The 12281-nt window shown below is 46.6% G+C and overlaps 1 protein-coding gene across 8 annotated transcripts in view; it reads right to left on the bottom strand.

Annotated features, from left to right (window-relative positions):
- CACNB4 (calcium voltage-gated channel auxiliary subunit beta 4) overlaps positions 1 to 12281 on the bottom strand; it is a 92173-nt gene that overhangs the window by 10277 nt on the left and 69615 nt on the right. For 7 of the 8 annotated variants that reach the window (XR_010473939.1, XM_065070203.1, XM_065070207.1 and 4 more), the window contains 7 exons: positions 12122 to 12141; positions 11924 to 12004; positions 10072 to 10130; positions 7729 to 7838; positions 6879 to 7030; positions 5729 to 5824; positions 101 to 286 (listed from right to left, as the gene is read on the bottom strand). Coding sequence is in view for 7 of the 8 variants with exons in the window: in XM_065070203.1 (XP_064926275.1) it covers positions 101 to 286; positions 5729 to 5824; positions 6879 to 7030; positions 7729 to 7838; positions 10072 to 10130; positions 11924 to 12004; positions 12122 to 12141 (704 nt within the window). In the remaining variant the exon portion in view is untranslated. The remainder of the gene's footprint in view (positions 1 to 100; positions 287 to 5728; positions 5825 to 6878; positions 7031 to 7728; positions 7839 to 10071; positions 10131 to 11923; positions 12005 to 12121; positions 12142 to 12281) is intronic. The other variant, XM_065070208.1, reaches the window with a different exon arrangement.

The raw sequence follows: 12281 nt of genomic DNA, 5'->3' as shown, positions 1-12281 counted from the left end.
TAAGTCACGCTCGATAAAACACATCACGCTATTTCCCCCCGGGTTAAACAAAGCCCACCTGATCTGCGCCGGCGTCTGGGGCTGAAACGTGTTTTCGTACCTGCAAGCCCGAGATGGCAGCGGGGTACGGCGAGAGCGCCGTGGAGCCCAAGTTGCGGCCCAGGAGGGGGGTCATGGGGGTGCTGCTGGTGGTGTGCGTGGCCCGCCAGTACGCCTCCAGGTACTCCGCCAGGTGCTCGCACGCGTCCTCCAGCTGGTTCTCATCCAGAATGACATCAAACATCTCCTGAGCACGACAACAGAGTTTGGGGCCGTTACGACGTTATAGGTGAAAAGGAAGAGATGTTAATTCTCATCATGTTAATCCCTGAAAATTCAATCAGTAAGAATCGGAGCATGGGGACTGCCAAAGAAAATGTTATGAGTGGGTTTGTAGGATGAGAGGAAACGGCCTCAAGTTGCCCAGGGGAGGTTGAGGTTGGATGGGGGAACAATTTCTTCCCCAAAGGGCTGTGGGGCATTGGAACAGGCTGCCCAGGGCAGTGCTGGAGTCACCAGCCCTGGAGGGATGGACAGACGGACATGAGGTTCTCAGGACATGGGGTAGTGCTAGAGTTTGGTTATGGTTGGACTCGATGATCCTGAGGGCCTCTTCCAACTGAAATGATTCTATAAGTGATCAAAAGCAGCACCTCTGTTCTCAAATCCGTGAGAACATGCCAGTACAACCTTTTTCCTCCTGATCGCTTGATGTGGTCAGCACCAGGGTCCCAGTACTCACCCAGCCGATAATGAACCATCCTAATCAACCATCACAACAAACCACTATGAGTCCCTCAAGAGAAACACAAACATATTTTCAGCGGTGAGATTTTGTACCACATCTTAACTCGCGCCTTAGTGGAGACAAAACTATTGTGAAAATAGCACAGGAAACGAAAAATAAGAGCAGGTGCTGCAGGTGTGAAAAGCAACCGATACAAACCACAGGCGGCTCTTTCCTCCACGCCTGTTTATAGAGCTGCCCATACACAGAGAGCTGATGTCTCCAGAATAAGCTATAAAACTGCATGATGAATCTATCATACACCTTGATCATGCATGTACCGTCTGCCCAAAAGTCTAGTCCAGAACTTACTTTAATACTAAAGCCGTTTTATTGATTTTTCAATTTATTTTCTCTTCTCAGCAGGGCAGAGAAATGCCTCCTCCTCTGCCAGCAAGCCTGGAGTTTTATAATAATAATAATAATAATAATAATAATAATAATAATAATAATAATAATAATAATAATAATAGTAGTAGTAGTAATAATAATAATAATAATACTCTTAACACTACATCCTTTGGTCAAATTCAGTGGTTTTTGCTGCTTGTTTTGCTCCTCAATTTATCTATACCCTTTACACCCTCCCTTACTATTTAAACACGCATTGATACGCTACATATTCCACTATATCACTCACACCATCACTTGTGGAAGAAGTTTGTAATTCAAACATGTTAACGTTAGGAAATAAAGGACCATGATTTGCTTATATATACTTTGCTTTGGAAGATATTGCCAGTACAATATTACGCTTGGAAGAGAAGATGTGTTTTCTGAAATACGGAATGAACGTTGCCATTTTCTGGTCCGAGGCCGGCAGGTGGTTTCCCTGCGCTGCTCCTCCTATGCACAGCCATGGATCTGAGGGCAACGCTGGCTCTTTATCCGAACTGGAAGGTAACTGTGGCTCCCGGCACACTGCCAGCTGTGCGGGGGTTTAGCGGCAAGCAGGTCAACAAACACCCCTCCAACACCTTCCAACCTCCGTCCTAACCTGAGGAACTGTTTCTCAGGTTTCTTCGGAACCTGGATGATTCAGGGCGCTCACAAAACGCCGCATGGGCACAACAAAACGTGCTGCAAGGTGCAGGAAGAGAATTGAACAGCTAAACTGTAATTGTTCCATTTCTATGTATTTGGGAGGAAAGAATCTTTCAAGAAGACCCTTGTTTGCAAGGGCCATGGAATAAAGCAATTGCTTTCCAGCTCTCCTTACAATGCATTTTATTCGCTGCAACATTTTCTTACAACCTGCGTAAAATAGTTTTAATATGAGCATTTCCATATACTAGTATTTCTTAAGTGAAGTACATTAAAGCAGTGGCCTTTTGAGGAGAGGAAGAGAGGGAGGAAGAAGAAGAGAGGGAGGAAGAAGAAGAGAGGGAGGAAGAAGAAGAGAGGGAGGAAGAAGAAGAGAGGGAGGAAGAAGAAGAGAGGGAGGAAGAAGAAGAGAGGGAGGAAGAAGAAGAGTGGGAGGAAGAAGAAGAGTGGGAGGAAGAGCGGGAGGAAGAGCGGGAGGAAGAGAGGGAGGAAGAGAGGGAGGAAGAGAGGGAGGAAGAGAGGGAGGAAGAGAGGGAGGAAGAGGATAAAATTAGTTGCCCCTGTCCTCTGCTATTTCCTTTGGTTTACAGCTCAGGCCAATCCCAAATCACATTGTGCTCTCTGGGTCTGGAAAGGATGCTCTGGGGGAAAAGATGCCCCAGGCAGAACGGCCAGGATGGAGATGTACCCAAGGAGGATCTGAACTTGCAGATATAGCTGCTGTACCAGCTATTTTTAACAATATCAATGCATTTTAGTTCAGCCACAGTGTCATTTCTGGTATTTTTCAGGTTATGTCAAATAGACCAGAGGGATATACACCTTCTCTTAGCATTGGCACGAATCCAGAAGTTAAAATCCTCATCAACTGCGTAAAATAGTTATAATAGCAACTGCGTAAAATAGTTATAATAGTTATAATAGTTATTATAAGCACCTCGCTTAGGCGTTCCTGCTCCAGCAGGGGGATTGGACTAGATGATCTTTTGAGGTCCCTTCCAATCCCAAACATACTGTGATACTGTGATACTGTAGCTGCATATTACTAGTGCATTTAAAGCTCCACAATGAGCACAGCTCATGTTTCGAGCCGTACCGTGTCTGTGCTGGCGGGAGCCGGCAGCGGCAGACACGCTTTGCACCCGCTTGAGCAGCATCACAACGATCAGCAAGGAATGAATAATGAAAGCAGCTCCTGAACTCAGATACGCCCCAAGAGACAGCTATTTTAAAACGTCCAGACGTACCGCATCGTCTGCTTACTCCAGGCTGACTCTCAGCGAGTGACAGAAGTGAGGTTTTTACAGCTTTTAGGTATCTACACTTTAAACAAATACTGTTGAGGAACTGGAGCTGCGGAACAGAAGCAGCAGGTCACCGTGCGGAAGGCAGGCAGCGGTGTCTTTGGTCTTAGCAGTATACTTGTACTTAATTAAATCAGTTGGCTCTTTAATTTAACCTAATTTAACCTAATTTAAACAATCGCAAGCAAAGCCGCACACTTACTGCTGGAAGCGAACACAAAGACAGACCCGTTGCCTTCAACACCGACCACGTTTAATATTAAAACGATGGAGGCGTATATTGCGATTTCACAGGGATTTCATTGCCCGAAGACATTACCAGATAATTTGAAGCCTGGTTTTAAAAGCTGCTGGTTAATTAAGGAAAATAAACAGTGCAAAACTGATCCGGGGGCTGCGGTGCGAGTCGGAGGGGACGCAGACCCGGAGCACGTGCCTGCCTGAAATCTGGAAACATTTCTCTTATCCCAGTGGGCTCCCACTTTGTTGTCCTGAGCAATAAAACCCGCCTGCAGCACTGGGTGTTAGCGCAGTTTGCTCCGTCCTGGGGCCGGACAACGTAACCGCTGCGATGCAAAGAAGATGCTACACCACGTTTTTATTTCATCAACGCAGCTACTTGCAGGCACACGCTTTTGTAGAAATTAGTTTGTGCTACAGAATAGTATATAATTTTGTTTTAGTCAATGGGACCATTTTAAGAGACAACAATTCAGTAGAAAATTACATGTGAGAAACATAATACAGCTGAGCTCTTCAGGTGAACTCGAGACGGCTTGAGCACCTTGCAGAGCTGCTCCAAGCGGAAAACGAGGCCGAGACAGTGAGCAAAGGGATCTATGGTGACAATAATCAGCAGCTTAACCTCAGTTCCTACCAACGGGAAGGGTCAGGAAGCAACACGTCCTGTTGTACTTTAGGAGAAACGCCTGAATTATCTTTTTGTGGTCAGTGGGAATTAGAGAGGAGGAGGCTGTGAAGTTGGGAATCTCAAGGAGCACACAAAACCAAGGCAAGTCTCAAGGAAATAAATCCTTGTGGATCATCACTCCAGAAGCTGCTTCAACTTTGTTACTTTCATTCGAATCAAGGAAAAACCCATCTGAAATGGAGACAATCTCTTTAAGGTCTACATGGCACAAGGCAAAGTCGTCCAGAGGCAACATCTGACCAGCAAGGCCGGGCATTCCGAGACGTTTCTTTTGCCAGCTGTCTGCATGTCTCAAGTGAAAGCGCCACCGTGGAAACCTTCCCAGTGTCTGTTCTAAACTTCTCTGAACTAACCTGGTTTCTCCCCACAGCCCTTTGGCAGGAGGAAGACGGGCAACACGGCCAGCCAGAAACGGGGCTGTCTGAGCCTCCGCGGTACGAACGGCCAGCCCTGCACCGCCAGCCCCACGTCACACACGGCTACGGCGCTGGAAAAGCAAATCCAGAGCCAAGTTCAGCTCCACACGGCACCTGCCTCTGCCTGATCAGCGACCTCTGCTCCCGCAGCAGCAGGTTATTCTGGACGAGTCATCAGAATCTTTGATAAAATGGTTGGTAAACAGTGACTGTGCTCTGAGGAGGTTCCTGGAACAGCTCGCGGGTGCTGCTGTGTTGGGGATGATGTGATCATCGAATCACAGATGGTTTGTGTTGAAGGGACGTTCCCAGCTCCCCCAGTGCCCCCCCTGCCATGAGCAGGGACATCTTCACCAGCTCAGGTTGCTCAGAGCCCCGTCCAGCCTGGCCTGGGATGTCTCCAGGGATGGTTCAGCCACCACCTCTCTGGCCAACCTGGGCCAGTCTCACCACCCTCAGTGTAAAAAACTTCGTCATGTCCAGCCTGAATGTCCCCTCCTTCAGTTTTAAACCATCACCCCTTGTCCTGTCACAACAGACCCTGCTAAAAAGTCTGTCCCCATCTTTCTTATCGGCCCCTTTTAAGTCCAGAAAGGCCACACTAAGGTCTCCCCGGAGCTCCTCTTCTCCAGCTGAACAGCCCAGCTCTCTCACCTGTCCCCAACCCAGGCGCAGGACCTTGCACTTGGCCTTGCTGAACCTCACGAGGTTTGCAGGTCCCACCTGTCCAGCCCGTCCGGGTCCCTCTGGGTCCATCCCGCCCCCCAGGTGTGTCACCTGCACCACTCAGCTCGGTGTCACAGACATGACTCATGGCTGGGCTCGCTGTGCAGCTGAAGAAAACCCTCTGCAGCCTCCCCCAACCCACGGGTCGGAGCCTTGGGCCCTCGGGGACCTTGCGCTGACACTGCTCCACGAATGATGTCACTGGCTCGTGTGCTGGTCGATCGGTTTTACCCTACACGTCATTTTTGACCTGTCACCCGGCTCCAGACCATAATAAACCCAGGCCAGGAGATAATCAGGATGAAAGTATCAGACAACTTGTTTCTTAGCAATAAAAGATGGTCGAGGGTTGCAACTGCCGGGCTGTCTGAATCACCGTAAAATGATAATGTATGCTCTCCGCTCTAACCAAAGACCAACACAGCAGAACTCTTTAAAGCTGCACATATCACCGGTTCTTCAGCCTCGCTCCTGTACTTACCGGTGGGCATTGTGCGAGTTTATCAGCTGCCACCAACTGAACGTTCAAGTGTTTACTTTGTGACTTTCCTCTCGATTTAATCAGTCGCTGCAACACCTGATGGAGGAAAAGAGGCAAGTGTGAGTTTAAGAATCGCGGATCCCCACAAAGCTCAGCCTGACAGCCCACTGGGAGATTACCAAGTTCAGGAGCTCTCTAATACGTGTAACAAAATTGATAAAACATCGTCCTTGAATATAAGCACAAACCTTCCTGATAACCCCTCCGAAAGCTGGACACGTTTCCCTCTGCATCACATTTGATCCCTTGCGAATATTTCAAACGCAGGGCAAATGGTGATTTTGCTTTATTCTACTTTTTTTTGACAAACCTAATCTTCTAGAGGACCATGAAAATTACACCTACACAGAACTATACTGGATTGGCTGCCGTACCACAGCAGCAGTAACGTGGCAATAACGCTGTAACTTAATCTGTTCTAGGTACATTTTGGGTACAGAAGGTATTTTACACCCACAGTTCATAGTTCTTTTTTGTTTTTACTTTTCACTGTGTTCATCATTAGAATTTAATGGTCTGAAAAGTCAGGAAACTGAAATTATTTCTCCGTAAAGTCTCAAAGAAAATCACAAGATCATAGAACAAGGGAGTATTTTTTAAGTCGGAAGGACCTCTAGAGGCCTCTGTGCCGGCTCCTCACTCCAAGGGAGCTGGATCAGATCACTCACAGCCCCGCCCCGCTCAGTTCTGAACATCCCAAGGAGACCCCACCACCCCGAGCCAGGACCGGCCCATCTTTGCTCGTGAGGACTTGTATTTGCCTTTGCTGAGCTTACAAGAGGCTCCTGAGAGCTGTTCTTTCCAGCCTGCCAAGGCCCCTGGAAATGACAGCACATTAACCTGCCCCAGGATGAGCTTTTGTCCCCAGCCTCCTGGGTTAGCAAAGGTCATTAACAAAAGGGTTGAACCGTACTGGTCCCTTTACAGACCCCTGAGTGACACCGCTGGTAACCTGCAACCCTTCATCTAAAAATGTCACTGTCTTGCTCTTCATCCCTTAATTTCTCGGTGGGCGGACACGACGCTGCGCAGTCCCAGCCCACATCCAGGCCCCTCTCCAACGCAGGGGTTTAAGGGAGGGACACGTCACCTTGGGAGATGACACTTTAACGTGGACGATGATTGGCGCCAGGGAGGTCTTGATGAGCTGGGCGGGGTGGTTGATGGTGTCCGCGTCCAGCACCACCAGCTGCAAGGACCGCGCCAGCTCGAAGATCCTCTCGATTTCGCTCTGTACTTCGGCTGGGGGAGGAAAGCGGAGCAGCTGAGACCCCAGCACTGCTTACACTAAAACACCATCACCTCTTCGCTGCCATGGGCTGGACACATTTAATATACTAACTCCATAGGCGAATTAATGTATTTTCCATAAAATAACCTATTACACAAGTAGTTGTTTTATAGAGACAATTCCGTTGCCTAAGAACACATACGTACTACATTAATTTATAACACCAATGGATATAAGCATCAGGGGACAATTAAACACATGTCTCTGTTAACATAAACTAAACTTATTTTCCACATCTGCTAAACAATTAGGAGTCGTAAGATTCTTAATTTTTGACTTCAAGTGATGCATTGATATTTCTTACAACCACTCTTGCTCTCGGATTGTAATTGTGATTTAACTCAAACAAGAGCCTGTGTGAAAAGCAGAACTGTGACCTCCTAATTCTAGAAACACAAAAATCGTCTGTGTTCAATAATCGACAGGGTAACATTTAAAACGACACCAATGGCGACGTTCACACCAAAGCACTTTTGTCTGAAGAAAAAGGAGACATTTATTTCCATATAAATTATATTTCTGATATTCATTGTTCTGACTGCTGTAGACACATTTAAAATTGCCCAACCGATGACATCTTGGCTGAAATCCTGGCCCTTTCCTCCAGCACGTAACCATGCTCAGAATTAGACCCGTGTCAATGTCTTACCTAAACTGGACCTTGTGTTTGACCGCTCGATTATTGCCCTCTTGCTTGGATTATTCAGAACGGACCTCTTAGCAAGAGAAATGTCAGCTGTCACTCTGGTTATTGATATCCTGGGAGCGAGAACACAGCACACAAGCACAACAGTCACGTTTCCAGTGCCCTGCACATGTTTCACAGCTACATTCCATTCCCAAGTGCAAACACAATAAAATACCGCGCCGATATGTTTTATGGCTGAGTTACGGCGTCATTAAAGGCCAACTAAAAGAAACGCTGCATAGCTGTACGTTGTTTTCTATTCCCTGCACTATTGTAGACTCTGGCACATAGTTTCTGCTGTTCTCCTCAGTGCATTAGATAACTTGTGTCCTTCACAACTCACCCCGTACACAAATCCACACAATACCATAAACACTGCAAGTTATGCGAGTCTTACAGTGCGCAGAACAGCAGAGTCGTAACCACAACAGCCCTTCTCCTCCCAGGTCATGGACAAAACCTGACGTTGCTGAGATGTCTGGACAGCTGTCACTCACAGCTGAGCGCCTGTTGGTCACCGACAGACCCGCCTGTATCGGGACACCCGTCCTGCAACACACCCTCCCGTTCCAGGCACTTTGTTGCGTGGTTCGATGGGAGGAAGGTAATTTGGGGCACAGGCACCTGTACTCCGCTGTACCTAAGGAAGGTGGGGCTTTTCACTTGACAAATGTTAGAAAACAAAGACCGCACAATCACTCCACGTAAAATCCATTTTGGAGGAGTGTGATGAGCCCAAGAGCCACGGATACGGAAAAGAAAGCAAGCTAGAACTCACTGGGAGCTACTCCAAATGACGTAAGATTGATGCAGCTCTAAGTGAAATTATCAGATGGAAGGGTAAAAGAAGCACAAGTATTTTTCTACATAATACATCAATAAATTTATTGCCAGAAAATGTAGTGGAGACCCTGAGCAGCAGAGGATGTCGCAGCTACAGGAGGAGCCGACAGACGCCAAGTGTGTTTTCGGAGGGAGGGAAGGAGTCCCGCCAGTTCAGGTGTTACTGAACTCTTCTGAAAAGCTGCTCCTTGGACACCCGTTTCCCTTCTGGTAATGTGGGCCTTGCAGAAGAGGCGGAAACAAAGGAAAAAGAAAGGGCAGGAGGAGAAAGACTGCGAAGCCGTAGTTGGCAGGAGGACCAAGAAGCAGCTGAAGAGGAACGTCAGAGCTAAAGTCAACCGTCTCAGCTTGCTCGGTGGGGAGAGGGCCGGAGAGCGGCCCAGTGCGCTTTATGTTTTCTTCTCTGTATCTAAGCACCTCTGATCTTCGTGTAGGGTACAAAAACGTACCTCATAAAGGATATATTCATAGCAATCACGTTGTTAAATGTTTTGTGTAGGCTGTTGAGGGTTCGTGCAGCACTGCATCTCCTCACTGCGCCCCAAAAGGGACCCTGACCATCAGTCCTGCTCCAGCTCTCCCAAACAGCCGCCACTATTATTTCCACTGTCCTAACCCAAGGTTTCGGGTATTTTCTAACCTGTCACACAGCAGAAGGTGCCTGTAAGAGATGCCACGGAGCGAGCCTGCACTCCTCACAGAGAAATCCCAATGGTCCCTCTCGCAGCCCATCAGGAAACACCCTCTGCGCTCCAGCTGAACAAGATGAACCTTCCTCACAATTTCTGAACTTCCGACACACTTCTTTCCATATTTCTGTCCTCAGCATTTCCTTCTTCAAACGGCCTTTTGAAGTAGTTGTGACTACTGGGGACATCTAAGAGTTGATATTTCTTAGGTGTTGGTCTGAAGGCCCGTTACTGCACCCTGTTGAAATGTTGTTTCTGATCCTCATTTCAGGCTTGGGGTGTAATCAGTTTTATTTCGAGAACATCTGCTGTAAAGGGGCCGGGAAGTTCCCTGGAGGTGCTGGAATGAACCGGCCCAAATAAAACAACTTCCAAATGAAATCAAGAAGCATTTATGTTTGCTGTCCGCACACCTGCAGGACACACTCCTTAAAAAATCTTCATATTCCCAAAGGTTTGTGAATAAAACTAAACTTTATGTGTGATTAGTCATGTTTTCTCAACTGTTCCATGACATGGAAGGAACTGGCCAGCTATCTACTCTTTAAATTCAATAAATCCTACTACACACATAGCGGCTATGAAGGTACATGCACTAGTAGCCCATGAGCCGTGTTCCGCCCCACGGCTGCCTGCATTTCAGTGCTGATACAAAGCCGATAAACCCGTTTTGAACATGCATCCCTTAAAATAATAATAATAATAATAATAATTTTTTAAAAATGTTAGTAACGCATGGGGGAAAAAGCACGAAAAGGACAGGATTCCTCACCTCCCATCAAACCTGTGCTTCAGGAAGTCAAAGAGAGCTTTCTGCATCATGTCTGTCACCTTGGCAGAGGGGAGGGACATGGAGCAGGGAGGATGGACAGGGAGAAAAAGAGGTCAAAAGTAAGAAAGAGAGGTAAGTAGAAGGTAAGGATACCGCCAGCAATCAGTATGTCCGTGAGAACTTCACTTCACGGCACCAGCACAGGCCAGGGCAGCTCGAACAGACCAGTTGCCTTTGGGTGGGTTTTGTGGTGGGGTGTTTTTTGGTTTTGTTTTGTGTAACACCATTAGAACTGGCTTAAAACTTCAGATACAAGATTTACGGTGTTGGACGACTGTTCTAACACAGAGAAACAAAAGGATGCTTCCACTCATCGACTTCACTGAATTAACTCCTTGTCCTCTCCAGGACAACTCAGGCTGACACCTCTTGTCTGCCAGCGGAGAGAGGAGCTCCATCCAACCCCCACGGCCTCTGGCTCTTTATTTCTCCATGGCTGTCTTTCAAAATTCAGAATTTAGTCAGGGAAAATTAAAGAAAATAGTCAAAACAATTTCCCCACGTCAATGGTCTGTTACGCAGACCACTATCTGTAAGTGAAAATGAATATTCTGTGCTACCATTTCTACACCTTCCTATGTTCAAGATGTCATGTTTAGTGTTACTTTGTCAAACAAAAGCAGCACGGCATATCTGTAGAGGTTTGTGTTAACAAACAGCCTCTCTCCCCTCCGAACCTGAGGGTCCCGAGGCAAATCAATGTGCGGTGCAGCACCACGGAAGTCCAGGGATGAAATCTACTCCTGCCAAGAAACACCTCCATAAAATTAAAAGGCAGAGAGTAGAACATGAAGCACCTGCTTTGCTAAACTGCACTTCCAACCATTCTTACAAAAAACAATGCAAGAACGCTGCATTATGCTAGTAATTGCACCGTGTTGTACTCTTCCAAAAAGAACCATTCCAACGTGTTTCATAATATCCTATAAAGTACTAACAACATTAATTAAGCTAAACGAAGTGTAGCTTTTATTTTATGTTCATGTTCATTTGGTTCTTAATTCAGCAAAACACTTAACAGATGGTTAAGTTCACAAAAGGCTCTGGTAAGAACCTCTGCTCGTTCAGCGTGTGTCAAATGCTCACTTGAAAATTGGGTGTCCTGCTTATGTCCTTCCACATTGAACAGAGGCAAATAATTTAGAAGGGTTAGAGGTTGCTTTTGTTATATATTTCGATATACTAATAATCCTAGAAAATATAAACTTTAGGAAAACACGTTGCGATAACAATCGTCAGTTCCCATCTGCGGCTTCAGGTGCTGGAGAAGGAAACTGAACCTGCTGCAATAGTCCGTTTGCCAAGCACGGGAAGACGTTGAGTTCTTAAAAGTGAAACGAAGGAGAACAATGGCGAAGTTTACTCCAAATGTTTTCTAATTAAGTTCAAAGCATGTGCCAGTTTGACTAAAATTTCCCATGCATGCAGAAGTCTGGCTGGTTAACTTGACTGCTCCCACCTCTTCTTGCAGTGGACACGAGTCTCTTTTTCTCACTTAGATTTAATCAAGAATAACGGCACCGAAGATCATGGATGTGCGCTGTGTTTAAAGCAGTAAAACCGCAAAACGAGCAGTTTTGTACTCACACTCCCTGCCCTTCTGCTGAGGCATCACGAGCAACACACACTGTTGCGAGGCAGAAAATAATCAGCTGGCACCTCACCCAAATGACACAAGGTCCTAACCGTGCTCTTAAATCTTATATCATGTTTCTGACAATTATTTAAGCTAAGATCACTTTAAATTATCATAAAACAGTTGCGCTGGACCATGCACAGCGAATGTACGTACCTCATAGCCTTTCAGCGACGGACCCACCAACACAACAGGTCTCATCGACGGTACCACATCGTACGGGGGAACGTGCTCTGTCTAGAAAGGAAAACCACCCTTCAGATCACTGATCGGAGAAGATCCATAGGAAAACCCGGGGAATTACGTATTAGAACTAAATAAAATAAACAAAATGGAAACAAAAGTTCTACTTACCACTTTTTGTTTCTGTTTTGCTAAAAGACCAAATGAGAACTTGGTTAAAAACCACACACTGCGTATAACAACCGTAACACTCGCAACGAAAACTCCCTTTGTCGGAGCACTCGTGATTATTCTCTGAGCGCACCCCTCTCCTGCTTGAACTGGCCGCTCA

The sequence above is a fragment of the Columba livia genome, chromosome 7 (assembly GCF_036013475.1).
Source record: "Columba livia isolate bColLiv1 breed racing homer chromosome 7, bColLiv1.pat.W.v2, whole genome shotgun sequence".
Taxonomy (NCBI): domain Eukaryota; kingdom Metazoa; phylum Chordata; class Aves; order Columbiformes; family Columbidae; genus Columba; species Columba livia.
This window is presented reverse-complemented; position numbering and strand designations above follow the sequence as displayed.